General features: G+C 44.2%; 1 protein-coding gene across 2 annotated transcripts in view; it reads left to right on the top strand.

Annotated features, from left to right (window-relative positions):
- Positions 1–1,286: 1,286 nt before the first annotated feature.
- Positions 1,287–19,938, top strand: part of LOC143767174 (uncharacterized) — a 30,184-nt gene continuing 11,532 nt past the window's right edge. The window contains exons 1-6 of one of the 2 annotated variants that reach the window (XM_077255264.1): positions 1,287–1,421; positions 11,608–11,750; positions 11,853–12,032; positions 12,107–12,230; positions 12,313–12,410; positions 15,231–15,339. In XM_077255264.1, the coding sequence (XP_077111379.1) occupies positions 11,673–11,750; positions 11,853–12,032; positions 12,107–12,230; positions 12,313–12,410; positions 15,231–15,339 (589 nt within the window). In that variant the 5' untranslated portion in view covers positions 1,287–1,421; positions 11,608–11,672. Of the gene's footprint in view, positions 1,422–9,116; positions 9,472–11,607; positions 11,751–11,852; positions 12,033–12,106; positions 12,231–12,312; positions 12,411–15,230; positions 15,340–19,938 lie in introns of those variants that run through there. The other variant, XM_077255265.1, reaches the window with a different exon arrangement.

Genomic DNA, 19,938 nt, shown 5'->3' with positions numbered 1-19,938 from the left:
ATTGTCACGCACTCCCAGCCCCATGTCAGCCTCCCTCTATCACTGCGTTTTGTGTCCGGCTGATACTCATGGCACTCAGCTGCTCACACAATAGGCACACGGCTCTCTGCTGCTCACACAATATACACACTGCGCTCTGCTGCTCACACAATATACACACTGCGCTCTGCTGCTCACACAATATGCACACGACGCTCTGCTGCACGCGCAATATGCACACGGTACTCTGCTGCATGCACAATCCGCACAAAGTGCTCTGCTGCACGCACAATATGCACAAAGCACTCTGCTGCATGCACAATATGCACAAAGCGCTCTGCTGCATGCACAATATGCACAAAACGCTCTGCTGCATGCACAATATGCACAAAGCGCTCTGCTGCATGCACAATATGTATAAAGTGCTCTGCTGCACGCACACTACGCCCATGGCGCTCTGTTGCACACAGAATATGCACACGGCACTTTGCTGCACACACAATACACACACAGCGCTCTGCTGAAGCATAGTTAAAGCCAGAGTCCACTCTAGCCTCTTTTTTTTATTGCTGTGCTGGAGTGGTCACTTTTCAATCCAACTATATGAGAGCCTCAGTCTGGCCTCGTTATGGCTCTCGTAGACTTACACTGAGAGTTTGTGACTAGAGAAGAGCGCATTTGCTCAGGTTCCCTCATATTCTGCAAGCTATAGCGCTTACCGAATAAGCCGCGGAGGGAACACGGCATCCGGCCGATCAGCACCGCTGCTGCATGTGTCGCGGCTGTGTGACAGTTAGGCTGCCGTGACACTAGCAGTATTTGGTCAGTATTTTACCTCAGTATTTGTAAGCCAAAACCAGGAGTGGGTGATAAATACAGAAGTGGTGACATGTTTCTATTATACTTTTCCTCTGATTGTTCCACTCCTGGTTTTGGCTTACAAATACTGAGGTAAAATACTGACCAAATACTGCTAGTGTGACGGCAGCCTCACAACACATGCATGGAGAGCCCAACATACAGGCTGTCACACAGCCAGGACACATGCAGCTGCGGAGCTGAACAGCTGATCAGCCGGAGTGATCCAGGACACCGGGTTCCCTCTGCAGCTTTATTGGTAAAGCGCTATAGCTTGCAGAATATGAGGGAACCTGAGCAAATTCGCTCGTCTCTACTTCTGGCCGTTACCTCTGACTTCCGGTCAGGGACAAGATGGCGGTGAGTGTAACATTAGGTTCAGAGATCTTATGTTAGTAGCACCACTCCAGCACTGACATATAAACCTCTGGAGCCCTGATTCACAAGCAGTGCACAACCTGACCATGTGATCTACGACTCCTCCCATACATGTGACTGATCACATGACTGTCATCATCACTGTCATCATCACAGGTCCTGTAACCTCAGAGCGCCCACACACAGCTGCAGCTCTGCAGGCACAGGTAGGGCATGGTGCATCCATGGTGGCTGTCAGCAGTGTGGGAGCGATGAGCCATTCTCTTCTCATACACATTTCTAAGAATCTAGTGGGATGATAAAAGAGGCTTCACAAATAGGGATTGTGGAATAGATGTCATAGTTGTATCTTCAGCAGTATGTATATATATATATATATATATATACAGTATATACACAAGCATAATGTTTATGGATTAACCCATTAGTGACCGGGCCAAATTTTTGAAATTTGACCAGTGTCACTTTATGTGGTAATATATAATTTATGATAATGGTAAATTTAGATAGATATGGTTTTTGTTTATAAAAAAAATATCCAAAATTTGCCAAAAATGTAAACAAATTTACAATTTTCAAATATTGAATGATTATCCCTTTAAGGCCGGGATCACACATGCGAGAAATATGGCCGAGTCTCGCATGGTAATACCCCGCACTGCCGCTGCCATTCAGGAGCGGAGCGTGCGGCTCCATGTATTGCTATGCGCCACACGCTCAGCTCCTGAGTGACGGGTATTAACATGCGAGCCTCGGCCGTATTTCTCGCATGTCTGATCCCGGCCTAACCCAGATAGTCATACCACAGAGAAACATTAAGGGTATGTGTCCACGTTCAGGAAACGCTGCGTGTTTGACGCTGCGTAGGGCTGCAGCGTCAAACACACAGCGTCCAGATGTTACAGCATAGAGGAGGGGATTTAATGAAATCCCGTCTCCACTATGCATTTTAATAGACGCATGCGTCAGACCCGCGGAAACGGACATGCGGCGCGTCTTTTCAGAACGCAGCATGTCCTTACAATGAGCAAAACACGCAAAAACAACACAGGTGACCTGCCAGTGACCTCAGGTGCAGATTTGGCCCGGATTTTACCTGCATAAAATCCTGACCAAATCCTGAAGCAATCCTGAATGTGGACACATACCCTAATAAATATAATTTCACTCATGTCTGCTTTACATCAGCACCATTTGTAAAATCTTATTTTATTTTGGTAGCATTTCAGGAGGTTTAAAAATATAGCATCAATTTTTCATTTTTTCAAGGAAATTTACAAAATTAGATTTTTTAGAGCCCTATCCAGGTTTGAAGTGACTTTAGGGGTCCTATATATTGCAAAACCCCCAAAAGTGATACCATTTTAAGAACAGCAAGGCTCGACATATTGAAAACAGCTGTCAGGTAGTTTATTAACCCTTCAGGTGCTTTCCAGGAATTAATACAAAGTAACATGAAAGGAATAAAAAAAAAAGTGTATTTTTACCACCTAAATGTCGCTAACTTCTGAACAGGTTATTATAGCCAGCGGACTCTATTTGGCCAAGAATTGCCATAAAAAACATCAGGATCACACAATCAGAATCTCAGGGTGCCAATGGGGATAAAGAGGAAGCCCCCACACTCTGTTAACCCCTTTCTGACAATAGACATAATATTCTGTCCTTGTGATCTGGGTATATTTGACCATGGGCGGAATATTATGTCTGAGCAATCGTCTGTGCTCACAGGGGGAGCGTGGGCGATCGCCGCCAGGTGTCAGCTGATTCTGACAGTTGGCTCCCGGCACTAGGTGCCAGGAGCGGTCACAGACCGCTCCCAGCACTTTAACACCCAAAATACTGCAATCAAACACAATCGCAGCATTCCGGAAGCCGGCACAGGGCTGACAGCCCCTCTGCCTTTGGATCGTTGCCATGGTAAGCGCATGTCGTTATGACATGATCAGCAATTCTCCCTGTCAGTGCAGCGCTGACAACTTCTATGGCATGCAGATGCCATAAAAAAGTTAGAAAAAAGTAAAAAAAAGAAATTTTTAATAATTGTAAAAAATATTTAAATAAAAAATAATTATAAAAAATCAATATATTCTATGACTAAATAAATATTTCAATGAAAAAAATCTAAACTATAAAAGTAAACATATTTGGTATCCCCGCGTCCGCAACGACCCGACCTATAAAACTGTCCGACTAGTTAACCCCTTGAGTGAACACCATAAAAAATAAAAAACAAGGCAAAAAACAATGCTTCATCATCATCATCATACCGCCGAAGAAAAAGTGGAATAACACGCGATCAAAAAGACGGATATAAATAAACATGGCACCGCTGAAAACGTCATCTTGTCCACAAAAAATGAGCCGCCATACAGCTCCATCAGCGGAAAAATAAAAAGGTTATATTTCTCAGAATAAAGTGATACAAAAAAAAAATTTGTTTTTCTATAAAATAGTTTTTATTGTGTAAAAGCGCCAAAACATAAAAAAATAAAAATGAGGTATCACTGTAATCGTACTGACCCAAAGAATAAAACTGCTTTATCAATTTTACCACACATGAAACAGTATAAACACCCCCCCAAAAGAAATTCATGAATTGCTGTTTTTTGTTCATTCTGCCTCCTAAAATTCAGAATAGAAAGCGATCAAAAAATGTCACGTGCCCGAAAATGTTACCAATAAAAACGCCAATTCGTCCTGCAAAAAACAAGACCTCACATGACTCTGTGGACCAAAATATGGAAAAATTATAGCTCTCAAAATGTGGTGATGCAAAAACTATTTTTTGCAATAAAAAGCGTCTTTTAGTGTGTGACAGCAGCCAAACATAAAAACCCGCTATAACGTCTCTTTCACACATCCTGATATTTCCGGTACCGGAGGTGTCCATGTCCATGCGTGTAATAATTGCGGCACACATGTGGCATGCATGTGCCACATCAGTAGCACACGGACAGGCGCCAGGGAAGAAGCATTACAGTAAGCGCTGTTCCCTGGCTCTGAACACCGCTCTCATCATTCTCCCCTGCTCTGCTGGTGATTGACGCAAGCAGGGGAGAATGATGAGTTACATTTAAGTGATAAAAGAGACAGCAGGAGGCGGCTGATGGGACTATTACTCCCATCAACCTACCCCTGCTGCTGCTAATAACTGTGACAGCACAATCGGCTGATGGAGATTTTCATCAGCCGCCGCCCACGCTATAAATAAATGGAAAACAAAATTGTGTGGATTCCCCTGTATTCTCTATAACTAGCCAGGCGAAACTCACAGCTGGGAGCTGCATTCCTCAGCTGTCAGTTTCAGCAAGGCTGGTTATCAAGAATAGAGGGGTCCCCACTCTGTTTTTTTTTTTTAATTATTAAAATAAATAATATAAAAATATGACATGGTGTTCCCCCCCATTTTTGACAAAATGCTAAAGCTCACAGCTGGAGGCTGGTATTCGCAGGCTGGTAAGGGGTCATGGATATTGACCCCCCCAGCCTAAAAATAGCAGCATGCAACTGCCCAGAAAAGGCGCATCTATTAGATACGACAATTCTGGTGCTTTGCCCGGCTCTTCCCACTTGCCCTGTAGCGATGGTAAGTGGGGTTCATATTTGTGGGGTTGATCTCACCTTTGTGTTGTCAGGTGACATCAAGCCCACGGCTTAGTAATGGAGAGGCGTCTATAAGACACCTATCCATTACTAATCCTATAGTTATATGGTAAATAAAGACACAACCAGAATAAAGTCCTTTAATTGAAAAAATTACACAGACACCTTTAATCTCAATTAAACCATACTTATGACCTCGCCTAATTCCACCGAAGCCCTCGATCTCCTGTAATAAAAATAAAATAAAAAAGCAACAATATACTATAACTGTCTGTCGTTCTGTTCCACATCGTAATCCATGTCTGGGGGGTAATTAGTTTTCAAACTGAACGGTGCCAAGATGTGACTGTCCTGGCTGAAAACCACTGGTGAATGAATTGCTGGGAAGGCAGCAGCAGTGAACTTGGGTGACGTCATAGAGGTTACCTCCGGTCACTGGGCTCCGTTCCCAGCTGGGCTGCTCTGCGGTGAGATCCCTGCTAGCACCGTGATTGCTCAGTGACTGGGGGTGACGTCATGGAGGTAACCTCCGGTCACTAGGCTCTGTTCTAAGCTGAGCTGAGATCCGGTGAGATCCCCGCTAGAACCGTGAGAGCTCAGGTCCTTAAATCGACCCTCTGATTCTGACTTGGCAACCCGACTACTCTCTTAGCTTTGGTTCGCTCCTTCGGATAGCAGCTCTTCCGTGGAAGCAATCCAGTTGACCCCGTTTTAAGGCCAGATACCTATACAGGGGTAAAACAGGGAATACTTTTGATCTGGTGACAATTCCTCATTAAGGATAGTTGCACAGCTACACTGCTCAGTACAGCAGTATAGAGTCCTCCATGCTACTGCTTCTGTTTGTGTGCTACAAAGAGAAAGAAGAGCAGTGATCCCTTTGTTTTTTGTTGAGAAAACTTATCATCACCCACTAGCACAGAGGCAGCTGAAAATAACTGATTGCACCCACTGGAGTGGAAAACTGGTGAAAAGTACAAAATACAAATTACTTGATGACCAGAAGTTGTATTATTCCTCTTGCCCTCACAGGACCGTTTATTCTGAAAACTTAACTGAAATGACAAATATGCTTTAAATAACTTACTGATGGGGCCTTAATGGCCTATGTGTTCTTATCTAGGCACTGCATGATGTCACCCTGCTAGCTCTCTTGTGTCAGTGCGTGGTGCGTATGTCAGTACAAAACTGCAGCAGGGAGCGAAGGGCGCTGGCTGAGTGCTATTTTAGCTAATCTGCTGCCTATTTCTGATGTAATAGTTTAGCTATTGAAATGAGCAGTTAGCAAGCTCCCTTCAACCATTGCGGCAGTCTTATGCCAATAAGGGAAAAGGGAAGTACAGGACTGGATGAAGAACTGGTGGGACTTTAGAATGCAGTGACTAGTGGATTTTTGGCTCAACAAGTGTCATAACTTACTGTCAAAGATCACAATCAGGCAGTTATGCTTAACCCACCACGCTGGGATATTTTTATCACAAACAGCCCTCTGTTTCTCACTGAGATCAGGACAATTACATGATTGGCCAACTATAAACAGGTGAGGCTGCGGCAGTTAACACTACAAGGCTGGTTATTGGAGAACTCACAGCGAGTGTATGGTACTTACACCTCCCTTTCCAACGCATAGAATATATATATTTATGTATATGTACAAGTGCTTCTGACTAAATTATAATATCATCAAAAAGTTAATTTATTTCAGTTCTGCAATACAAAAAATGAAACCCATATATTATATGGAGTCATTACAAACAGAGTGATCTATTACAGGTGTTTATTTCTGTTAATGTTAATGATTATGGCTTACAGCCAGTGAGAACCCAAAAGTCATTATCTCAGTAAATTAGAATACTTTATAATACCAGCTTGAAAAATTATTTTAAAATCTGAAATGTTGGCCTACTGAAATGTGTGTTCAGTAAATGTAGTCAATACTTGGTCGAGGCTCCTTTTGCATCAATTACTGCATGCAGCGTGGCATAGAGGCGATCAGCCTGTGGCACTGCTGAGGTGTTATGGAAGCCCAGGTTGCTTTAATAGCACAATTTAAAAAGCATGCGTGGCATGCTAAAACACAAATAATTAAACCAAGTAATGAGGTAAAAGGGGGGGGAAGTTTGCCAACCGGCCAGCATAAATAATCAATAAAATAAAAATCAATCAGATATTGGGTTACTCAAAAAATAATGCTAATGCTGTCATATAACAATTCATTAAATAAATACCAATACATATGTATGTCTCCCTGACGAAGCGGTAGCGAAACGTACGTTGGAGTGCAGTGAGGGGGCAGTGTGTGCAATCCAGTCAGTATCCTAATATGGATTAACACTTTATCAATCTTATACCTTGTTTGGTTAAGCTGCCTATGTCTTGTACAATACTTTGAAATATTTTATACTACGCATTATGCAATATTATTGTGACATACATATGTACTGATATTTATTTAAAGCGAACCTGTCACCCCCAAAATCGATGGTGAGGTAAGCTCACCGGCATCAGGGGCTTATCTACAGCATTCTGTAATGCTGTAGATAAGCTGCCGATGTTACCTGAAAGAGGAGAAAAAGACGTTAGATTATACTCACCCAGGGGCGGACCCGCTCCGATGGGCGTCTCAGGTCCGGTACAGGGCCTCCCATCTTCATTCCATGACGTCCTCTTCTGGTTTCCGCACCAAGGCTTCGGTGCAGGTGTACTTTGTCTGCCCTGTTGAGGGCAGAGCAAAGTACTGCAGTGCGCAGGCGCTGGTAAGGTCAGAGAGGCTGGGCGCCTGCGCACTACAGTACTTTGCTCTGCCCTCAACAGGGCAGACAAAGTACACCTGCGCCGAAGCCGCGGAGCGGAGACCAGAAGAGGACGTCATGGAATGAAGATAGGAGGCGCCGGAGTGGACCTGAGACACCCATTTGACCGGACCGCAGCGGGACCGCCCCTGGGTGAGTATATTATAACCTCTTTTTCTCCTCTTTCAGGTAACATCGGGGGCTTATCTACAGCATTACAGAATGCTGTAGATAAGCCCCTGATGACGGTGAGCTTACCTCACCATCGATTTTGGGGGTGACAGATTCCCTTTAATGAATTGTTATATGGCAGCATTACCATTATTCTTTGAGTAACCTAATATCTGATTGATTTTTCTTTTATGGATTATTTATGCTGGCCGGCTGGCATACTGCGCCCCCTTACCTCATTACTTGGTTTTATTGTTTGTGTTTTAGCATACCACGCATGCTTTTTAAATTGTGTTGTGCAATCGTGTTTTTTTTTCTTATTGTTATCTAATAAAGTTTATATAATTGTCACTTTGTCTTTTGGATACTTGCTTTTTTTTCTTTTGGATTTATTTGTGTTAATAGTATCCTATTTTCTTAAGGTACCTTCACACGAAGCGACGCTGCAGCGATAGCGACAACGATGCCGATCGCTGCAGCGTCGCTGTTTGGTCGCTGGAGAGCTGTCACACAGACCGCTCTCCAGCGACCAACGATGCCGAAGTCCCCGGGTAACCAGGGTAAACATCGGGTTGCTAAGCGCAGGGCCGCGCTTAGTAACCCGATGTTTACCCTGGTTACCAGCGTAAAAGTAAAAATAACAAACATTACATGCTCACCTGCGCGTCCCCCGGCGTCCGCTTCCTGTACTGTGTGAGCACGGGCCCTAACAGCAGAGCGGTGACGTCACCGCTGTGCTTTTACTTTCACTTTAGGGCCGGCGCTCAGTCAGAGCAGGAAGCGGACGGCAGGGGACGCGCAGGTGAGTATGTACTGTTTTTTTTTTTACTTTTACGCTGGTAACCAGGGTAAACATCGGGTTACTAAGCGCGGCCCTGCGCTTAGTAACCCGATATTTACCCTTTTTACCAGCGTAAAACATCGCTGGTATCGTTGCTTTTGGTGTCAAACCTGACGATACATGCCGGTCTGACGACCAAATAAAGTTCTGAACTTTATTCAACGACCAGCGATATCACAGCAGGATCCAGATCGCTGCTGCGTGTCAAACAACGATATCGCTATCCAGGACGCTGCAACGTCACGGATCGTTGTCGTTCTCGTTGTAAAGTCATTTCGTGTGAAGGTACCTTTACTTATTAGTACAACTGGTAATTCTTTTCTATGTAGGTTTATTTGCTTTGATAACAGCCATTCAGCTCATCTGCATTGTTGGGTCTGATGTCTCTCATCTTCCTCTTGACAATACCAGATAGATTTTCTATGGAGTTAAGGTCAGGCGAGCTTGCTGGCCAATCAAGAACAGTGATACTGTTGTTTTTAAACCAGGTATTGGTACTTTTGGCAGTGTGGACGGGTGCCAAGTCCTGCTGGAGAATGAAATTTCCAACTCCAAAAAGCTTGTCGGCAGAGGGAAGCATGAAGTGCCCTAAAATTTCCTGGTAGACGGCTGCAATGACTTTGGTCTTGATAAAACACAGTGGGCCTACACCAGCAGATGACATAGCTCCCCAATCCATCACTGATTGTGGAAACTTCACTAGACCTCAAGCAGCTTGGATTGTGTGCCTCTCCACTCTTCCTCCAGACTCTGGGACCTTGATTTCCAAATGAAATGCAAAATTTACTTTTATGTGAAAACAACACCTTGGACCACTGACCAACAGTCCAGTTCTTCTTGGCCCAGGTAAGACGCTTCTGGCGTTGTCTATTGGTCATGAGTGGCTTGACACAAGCAATGCGACTCTTGTAGCCCATGTCCTGGATACGTCTGTGTGTGGTGGCTCTTGAAGCAATGACTCCAGCAGCAGTCCACCTCTTGTGAATCTCCCCCAAATTTTTGAATGGCCTGTGCACCTTTTTCTACCACACTGTGAACAGCCAGCTTCTTTAGCAATGACCTTTTGTGGCTTACCCTCCTTGTGGAGTGTGTCAATGACTGCCTTCTGGACATCTGTCAAGTCAGCAGCTTTCCCCATGATTTGTGGAGCCTACTGAGACAGACTAAGGGACCTTTTTAAACACTTAGGAAGCCTTTGCAGGTGTTTTTTGTTAATTATTCTAATTTACTGAGATAATGACATTTGAGTTTTCATTGGCTGTAAGCCATAATCATCGACATTAACAGAAATAAACACTTGAAATAGATCACTCTTTTTAATGATTCTATATAATATATGAGATTAACTCTTTGTATTGAAGAGTGAGAAGCATTTGTGTATGTATCTATCTATGTGTGTGTATGTGTATACAACTCTCCCCCCAGTACGGTCACTGCAAACTCCACGACAATCCAAGAACTACTTGCTGCCACCACCAATCGTTCATACAGGCCAATTGGACACCTGGGTTTCAGTAGCATATGGCTTCAGGGTACGGTTTACAGAACAAAAGTAACAAATATTAAATATTATATTTATTCCAGAACGATAGGCAGTGTCTGTATAAAATATATATATATTATATATATATATATATATATATATATATATATATATATATATATATATACACATATATACAAACTATTTTACAAAGGGGACAAAAGAATAGAGCATATACAATAACATAAAATAAAAAGGAATAACAAAATAAAGCTACTGCGCTGATCACAGAGATTGGTCAGCTTAGTGAAGGAGGGCATTTAGTTTAGAAACGTACAGTGAAAAGGATTGTGCATACACTGATGTGTATCTCTCTGCATGGAGCACAGATCATAATTCACCTTGACCTTTTTTCGGCCCATAAGTTACACCCACACACCCCCTTCCTTAATGACTCATAGCAGGGTTGGGCATCAGATGTGGCTTCAGTTTCAGAAAATTATGAGTTACCCTAAATACACAATATTTTTGCTTCTGAGAGTTGCAGGGGCTAAACATTGCTGTCGTATTTTTTATCATAATTTTATGTTTACATAGAGATCAAATATGATCTGGTTCACACCATCTATCAGGAGGTTATTTAATTAGAGGGATTCTAGTAAACCCACATGGAAGTGAGTGAGTGCGTCACTTCCATTCCATTTGATGGAAATCCTTGAATTTGACGGGACACATGTATCAGGCACTGGCTGTATGATCTAAGCCAGGTATGTTTGACCCTGAAACATTGTGCTGTTTCACAGAAAAACATACTTTAAAAGCCAGCCCGGTACAAAGATGCATGTCAGGCTGGGGTGGGTGATGGCAGCCGATATGCATGGGCACAAATATGGGTTTCATTTAAATATAGCTGGTTTCTGCCATGTGTGGAGAGAACTCAGCTCCTGAGCCCCCCTCCACACATGCGGACTTCTACCCTGGAAGTTAATTCACATCATAATATGGGAAAGGGTTAATAAGTGCATATACAGCCGTGAGAGGAAAACAAGATACAGCCTATGGTCATTTCACGACTTGCCTTGAGGAAGCACGATATGGGTGCAAAAAGACACCCCCCACCGACATTCCAGGGTAAATGCTTCCATGGTTTCCTTGCGTCTTAGTTTGCATTGCTAGACAGGCAGCAGCGGTTGCCGCAAAGTGGTAGTTTGTATGTTACGTAACCTCTCCAACCAATGATGGTCCACAGCAGTCTTGTCCGTTACATAATGGCTTTACCTCTGTGACCAGTAATCTGCTGAAGGGCTCATATAAAAGTGCGATATGCTGTGACCTCGAACAGCAGAACTGCCCTGACTACAATACAACCCATCTCCCAATCCATAGAAAAAGATAGATTGCAACAACTACAACTTTACTATCTTCTCAAATGTTTTTCCTGGTCATCTCCAGTACTTGTTTCTATCATTCTTACATTGGCTTCTCTTATTTTCATTCAGGTTATTACAATATATGGTCCTTTCAGTTCATTTCTTCTATAGAACATATGTTTTTATGATCAAGAATGGATGAAGACAGGGACAAGGTGGCAGAAAGTATAATAAAGCTCGCCCTAGAGATACTCTTCTGGCTTACTGGAGAGGTGAGGGATTTGGGGAATCAAGTCACATTATGTTAATTACAGATATGACTGGTGAGATGTGGGACTCTGGAAAAGTTTATTAATGTATGTCTCTATGAATAGGGTTATACAGTAGTGAAGAAGACTTCTAATAAGTCGTCTCAGGCACCTGTGTATGGAGACTGTGGAAAAAAACAGTGTCGAAGCATGGAGCCTTCACCTTACTCCCTGATATTTGAGGAACTCAATCAACAGAAGATCTTGGACTTGACCAACAAGATAATTGAGCTACTAACGGGAGAGGTGAGCGCTGATGGGACTTTAGGAAGTCATTCCACTAGTGGTAGCTATATAATGACTGTATCATTGTACATCAGATTCCTTTAAGGTGTCAGGATGTTGCCATCTACTTCTCCATGGAGGAGTGGGAGTATTTAGAAGGACGCAAAGATCTATACAAGGAGTTCATGATGGAGGTTCAGCAGCCTCTAACATTTTCAGGTAACAGACATGGATAAATACAAATGTCCTTTAATTCTTTCTATGTAAGAATAAATTGAGTCACTGTATATCTCTCCTACAGTAAGATCATGTATAAGAACAAGACCAGAGAGATATCGTTGTCCTCTTCCTCTACAGGATCGTTCTGATGACGATCGCAGTGCTCCACAGGATCATCAGGTAGATGGAGAGGTTTTATCAGATATTGCCTATAATCTGCAGAAGACCTTTTGTTCCGTCTTGCAGAAATATGTTTTATAGTACAGTATTATATACGATAATGTGGGGGGGATTCATAATGGCTTTTGTAACTGAAAACTGGCATATGAAAGCTGCAACTTTTGTGTATTGTGTGGTTATTTGGAATGTTGTAACTTTTAGAGGTTAAGGCCCTGATTCATTAAGGCCGACTTCATTCAAGCTGGTCTTCATGAGGGGTCGTGGTGGGCTCAGCGGCGCATCAGGCAGGGAACACACACACCTCTTAATACATCATGCAGATATGAAAAGCGGCTAGTGCCTCGCCACAAATCTTACTCCAGTCAGATACCGATTAAGATTTGTGGTGTACAGTACGCTTGAACGCATCATAAATAAGACGAGCAGGCGCCGCCACATCCCGCTCCCCAATCCCCACCAGCTCTGCCAATTTTGGCCTAGCTGGACAAAAGTGGGGCCAAAAGTTGCAACGTTTTTGGGCAACCTTGCACGGATTTTAACTTGTTGATAAAATGGGACCTGTTGTCCCAGGCTTAGCAGGAAGAGGCAGGGCTAGAAACACCCCATCATATTCACTATAGTTAAATTCTAGGAGAAATGTCTTCCCGCTCATATCTGGAGTGGATTCTGGCACATGGACATTGGGTGCCTCTTGCTGCAGCGGGTTTTGATCAATACACATATGAATGTTAGACTTGATATATTCCCCCTATATGTTTTATACCTGTATAATGAGATAACCACAATTTCTAAGTGACCAACAAATTGGACTTATACTCACTTAGTCCTCCCAGATACTAGCTGCACTATATGTGTCTGCAACAAGCATATGTTTCTAGCCATATGAAGAAATATACTTGTGTATGAAGGTGTCTTAAAGCTAATATATGTGTCCAAGGTCCTGCTATCGCGTTTTTATAGTATCTATAGTGTCTGCGTCATGAAAGTTTTTAAAGATTTTTTTTTCTATCATGAAAGTCTATGGGTGATAAATTGCACTGCCTCACATCCTTGAATCATATTCCTAGAGGTGCTTAACCTTTTACTGGAGGCCACGTGTGGCCCGCATGCCATTCTGTGTAGCCCTCAAACATCTAGCAGAGAGGCTTATATGTGTCTGATAGCTTCTCGCATGTATGTTCCAATACAAAGAGAAAAGGAGTATGATGGGAGCATGAACAGGTAGTGCTATTGGTACATGGCATTGCCATTCTGGGGGTCTCCTGCCATCTGTTTGGTGCTGTAGAAAAGAGTAGATGAGGTATCCAAGTGGTCATGCAGAAATCCGGCTATCAGGGTAGTGTATGAGAGTAGCCATTCAAATGTATACATGATCTCTCTCTGGACACCCATTCTGCTGGTAGGTGCCAGATCCACTTTCAGGACCCCACCTATCATAGATTTACGGGAGATACTTTAGATATGACATAACTGTCTCAGATAGTAGTACCACTTCAAGTTTTATTACACTCGCTGGCATTGGCTCAGTCTGACAGTGTATTTTTTAAGCTTGTGGTTTTGCATTAAATGATACATCAATAACGCAGACCGACCCCCCCCCACAATTCTTGTACGAGGATCGCATCGCATGGCAGTGAATGGACTGACCAGCGGCTCCCCTGGCCTGAGCGTGACAGCATGATGTACTTCAATACAGCTGTCATGCTCAGGTCTGGAGAGCCAACAGTCAGTCCAAGGATGGCAATGCGATCCTTGCTCGAGAAATACGGCCATCGGCCCCCTTAGGGCTCATACTCCCCTGCGAGAAACTCGGATGAGTCTCGCATGTCAATACCCGGCACTGCACTCGGCACTCAGATCGGAGCGTGTGGCCGCGTAGCAATACATGCAGCCGCACGCTCCGCTCCTGAGTACCGGGTGCAGTGCCAGGTATTGACGTGCGAGACTCATCCGAGTTTCTCGCAAGTGAGTATGAGCCCTTAAGGTACCGTCACACTAGGCGATATCGCCAGCGATCCGTGACGTTGCAGTGACCTGGATAGCGATATCGCTGTATTTGACACGCAGCAGCGATCTGGATCCCGCTGTGAAATTGCTGGTCGCTGCTAGAAGGTCTGCACATTATTTGGTCGCTAGGTCGCCGTGTATCGCCGTGTTTGACAGCAAAAGCAAGGATACCAGCGATATTTTACACTGGTAACCAGGGTAAACATCGGGTTACTAAGCGCAGGGCCGCGCTTAGTAACCCGATGTTTACCCTGGTTACCAGCGTAAAAGTTAAAAAAACAAACAGCACATACTCACCAGCGCGTCCCCCAGCCTCTGCTTCCTGACACTGACTGAGCGCCGGCCCTAAACTGAAAGTGAAAGCACAGCGGTGACGTCACCGCTGTGCTGTTAGGGCCGGAGCTCAGTCAGTGTCAGGAAGCAGAGGCTGGGGGACGCGCTGGTGAGTATGTGCTGTTTGTTTTTTTAACTTTTACGCTGGTAACCAGGGTAAACATCGGGTTACTAAGCGCGGCCCTGCGCTTAGCAACCCGATGTTTACCCTGGTTACCCGGGGACCTCGGCATCGTTGGTCGCTGGAGAGCGGTCTGTGTGACAGCTCTCCAGCGACCAAACAGCGACGCTGCAGCGATCGGCATCGCTGTCGCTATCGCTGCAGCGTCGCTTAATGTGACGGTACCTTTAGGCACATTTCTGTGCAAGCGTTATATGTTATACAGAGTAAGTAAAAAATGTTGTGAACAGGACATAATTAATCATTTGATCTGCTCTTTTCAGACATTCCATGTGACTTTTCAGATATTTGTTTCACAGCTTTTGAATCTGGATGAAGATGTGAACAATATTAGTGGTACAGAAGAAGAGACATATGTGGAGAGTGATCAACGGTGTAAAGAGGAGAGTCCCACAGACGACTACCAAGGTGTGTATTAACCACTAACTAGACAAGAGGCATATATTCTACCGATTCACCCACAGCATCAATTTTGAGTTGAATTTTCTTGTGCTTTGTGTTCTTAGTTTTTCCATCAGTACATTTCCCATATCGATCTACTGTGGCTAAGTGTATAAGCCCATTGCCATGTCTCAATGACTTTAAGTGCATCCCCACTCCCATCAAAATTATACCCTCTTAATATATTGCATTCATCATATTATATAGCACTGTGTACTTTACCCTTCTACCCAGCTAATTTTTACCTCTTTCATTAGGTCATTGACATCACATGATTAATAACTGACTAGCTGAAACCTTCTAAGCTCTATGTAAACACAGGACATCAGTTTTCCATGCATGACTCATGAGTCACTGCAAAAGTACCTGGCAGGATGAGGTGCGGAGCAGCTGAGTCAGGAGTTGAAGAGAGGGATGATAAAAATGTTTGGACAAGAAACTTCCTGTTTCTACATAAATCAGAGAAAAGAGAATAATTAGCTTGGTAGGTAAAATGAGTAATTGTAGGTACAGAGTGCCATATAATATTATAACAGCTATATATTAAGAGGATAAAAATGTTTATGAGAGTGCTTCTTTAAGTGTGCACTGCATTTTGTCCATCGTCACTGTAACACAGCAAAGCGGTAGCAGGCAAAAGACACCTTAGGTGTCAGACAAGGCCTACTAGACTCTGGGCCACCCAGTGCTACAGAAGTGGCGCCACATTGGACCAAAGTGAACTGACCGCAAAATCTCACGTCTCCATGGGGTCTCAGACATCAAATAATGAGGTGGGACTATTTTTGCAGTCCCCTGGTAAATTGAAAAGACGTGGTACATATGGATGGGGACCATTGAAGAACAAAAAATGAAAAACAACTTGTAAAGATGCCCTGACTCTAAAGAAAAAAATATCAACCTGAGGAATGGGATGAGACGACCTAGATTCTAATTCCTTATTAACACGTAACAAAACTATAGGTACCAGCATCCAATTTATAAAATTAGGGATGTTGATCTTAAAAAAAGTTATTTCTGGTTAATGTTCTGGAAAATGAAAATAAATATTTTCAACATTTTGTCTTTCTTCTTGTACAGAAGAATAAATATTTTCCGCATTTTGTCTTTCTTCTTGTACAGAAGTGAGAAGTTAACCAAGATTGTAATTTCCAAGATTTGTAAATTTTCCTATCGCCACGACAGCACCCACAACGAGAGAGGGGATCCGCCCACCTTCCGGACAGGAACCTACAGGTTAAAAAGGGGCGGCCCCCCTCGCCCTCCAGTTTGGGTTCCTGTCCGGACGGCGGGAGCCTACAGTTTTCATAGCTTACCCGGGTCCGCCAAGCCTCTGTGCGGTGTCCAGGTGAGAACGGCAGAGTCGGGGGCCTGGAAGCAGCGTCGGGGGAAGTCCTGTGTCCAGCTTCCCCCCTTGTCTGGCAAGGAGCGGGCCGTGGATGATGGCCGAGCGATCGAGGTGGCGTTTCCGGGGGAAGGCACGCCGCCCCGGGTCGTCCACGCGCGCGCGACGCTGCAGGAGCAGGTCGGCGCTTGTAACCCGGAAGTGATTCAACGACTTCCGGAAGAGGCCGGGAGGAAGAGCGCGGGACCTTTGAAAAGAAGGCAGCGCTTGGTGAGTGGTGTGCGGCAACATGTCTTCCACAGGAGACGCCGAACACCGACAGTTAGGAGAGCAGAGGAGCAGCAGCAGATCTCGTTGTGGGGATGTGGCACGCGGGCAGCAGGACCCTGGCACGTCACGACGCACCTCACCCCCTCAGAAACCAGTACTCTATTTTTCATCAGCGGTGGTGAGTTTGATATCTGACCCATTGGCTGATACAACTGTCTTCTATATTATGTTTTTATATAGGGGAAAAAAGTCTCGAAATCCAAACATAAGCAGTGTGCGTTATGCACGGAGCCACTACCTGACACCTATTCAAAAAAATTATGTCAGTTATGTATATGCCGTACGTTAGAAGAAGAGGCCCCCCTCCGTGTATCGGATTTGAGGGAAGTAATTAGGGAAGAAATAAAATCGTCCCTTAAAACCAAACGGCATGAGAAGAGTAGTATGGAAATAATATCCGATTCCAGCCCTTCATTGCAAGAGGGCGAGTGCTCGGAGAGTTCATCGTCACCCTCCTCAGATGAGGAAGGAAGGCCTTGCTTTTCCACCAAGAATATGGAGACTTTAATTAAGGCAGTCCGGGCGACTATGGGTGTGGCAGAGAGTAAGGAGCCAAAAACAACCCAGGAGATCATGTTTGCAGGACTGAGCCAGAGAAGTCGCAAAGCTTTTCCCGTGGTAGACACCATTAAAGATCTGGTCAGGCGAGAGTGGGACAAGCTGGACAAGGGGTTCTTACCTTCGGCCGCAAAAAGGAGGTACCCCTTTGAAGATGACACCTTATCCCAGTGGGTGAAAATCCCGAAGGTGGATGCGGCAGTAGCATCTACCTCAAAAACAGCCTCGCTACCATTAGAGGATGTGGGACTCCTTAAAGATCCCTCAGACAGAAAGGCTGACATGCTCCTTAAAAAAGTGTGGGAAGCATCATCTGGAGCCTTTAAGCCCGCAATCGCAGGCACCTGTACGGCAAGATCAATCATGGTCTGGGTGACTCAGCTGGAAGAACAGCTTAAAGCTAAAGCACCTAGGGATAAATTATTGAACTCCCTGTCTCAGGTCAGAGAAGGAGCGGCTTATCTGCCGGATGCCTCGATTGACTCCCTGAAATTGGCTGCAAGATCGACGGGGCTCTCAAATGCAGCCCGACGGGCACTTTGGCTAAAGACCTGGAAGGGGGAGGCTCAGGCAAAGGCCAAATTATGCTCCATTCCATGTAGGGGTGAGTACCTATTCGGCCCGGTGCTGGATGACATCCTTGCAAAGGCAGAGGACAGAAAGAAGGGATTTCCTAAAGCATTTAATCCCACTTTTAGGAATGCCTTCCGGAGACGCATACCCTTCAGAAAATTCCAGTCAGACCAGCAGGGGTATAATCGTAACTGGGAGACGTCGGATCAAAAGAAGAAAGGTGAATACTATAAAAACCCTTCATCTTTCTCAAGAAGGAGATGTAATTACAGATAAGACAGTAGGGGGAAGACTAAAGTTCTTCTCAGCAGAATGGCAAAGAATAACTTCTAGTGCCTGGATAATGGGGGTAGTCGAGTCAGGATTAAAATTAGAATTTTTGAGAACTCCCCCAAATCATTTTCTTATAACATCACTGGATACTCCGGCCCAACAACAGGCCTTAGAATTAGAGATTCAACAATTGCTTACAAAGCGAGTTATTGAAGAAGTACCAAAACATCAGGAGAAGACGGGCTTTTATTCTCCGCTGTTCTTGATCCCTAAGCCTGATGGGTCCTTTAGGACTATCATAAATTTACGTAGATTGAATAAATATCTTCAGTACCACGCTTTTAAGATGGAATCCATTAAATCAACAGCTAAGCTTTTGTTTCCTAGGTGCTACATGTCGGTCTTGGATCTAAAAGATGCGTATTACCATCTTCCAGTTCACAGAAATCACCAGCAATTCCTCAGGATGGCAGTATGGGTAAACCATCAGATTAAACATTTCCAATTTTTAGCAATGGCCTTTGGCCTGTCCATGGCACCAAGAATTTTTACAAAAGTTGTGTCAGAAGTAATGGCCCATGTCAGGGAAAAAGAAACCCTCGTAGTGCCCTATCTAGACGATTTTCTAATAATTGGAAATTCAATTGCTCAGTGTACATCTAGGGTAAATGCCATAATATCATCCTTACAGGAACTCGGATGGATAATCAACTGGGAAAAGTCAAAACTAGAACCCACAAGACATCAATTGTTCCTAGGAGTTCTTCTAGACTCAGAAAATCAGTCATCCTTCCTACCAGAAGAAAAGAAGCAGAAGATCATTCAGAGGATCACGGCAGTAAGGAAAGCTCCAAACTTAAGCTTAAGAGACGCAATGTCTCTACTAGGATCTTTGACTGCGTGTATATCGGCGGTAAGATGGGCTCAGGCTCACACCCTAATGCTTCAATACGAAGTTCTTCAAGCAGAAAAAGATCTTCACGGTGCTCTGAGCAGAAAGTTCAGTCTATCACCTGCCACTCTTCACGACCTCAGATGGTGGCTCAATCTAGCACATTTGTCAAAAGGAGTTCTCTGGACCATCATTCCGGACAACGTGGTTACAACAGATGCCAGTCCGTTCGGTTGGGGAGCCCATATGGGAGACATTCTAACCCAAGGGCGTTGGACAATTCAAGAATCCCAGAATTCCTCAAACCTAAGAGAGCTGGCTGCAGTCAACCAGGCTCTTCTTTGCTTACTGCCTTCCCTGAAGAATTCGCACGTACAGATACAGACAGACAATATGACTGTGGTGGCCTACATCAATCATCAGGGAGGGACAAGGTCACGATCCCTAATGACCACTGCAGCACAAATATTGTCCCTAGCCGAGAATCACTTTCAATCTCTGTCGGCAGTTCATATAAAGGGGGAACTCAATATAGAAGCAGACTACCTCAGTCGCCATTCCCTTCGTCAGGGAGAGTGGTCCCTAGACCAACACA

This window comes from Ranitomeya variabilis, chromosome 4, assembly GCF_051348905.1.
Source record: "Ranitomeya variabilis isolate aRanVar5 chromosome 4, aRanVar5.hap1, whole genome shotgun sequence".
Lineage (NCBI taxonomy): Eukaryota > Metazoa > Chordata > Amphibia > Anura > Dendrobatidae > Ranitomeya > Ranitomeya variabilis.
This window is presented reverse-complemented; position numbering and strand designations above follow the sequence as displayed.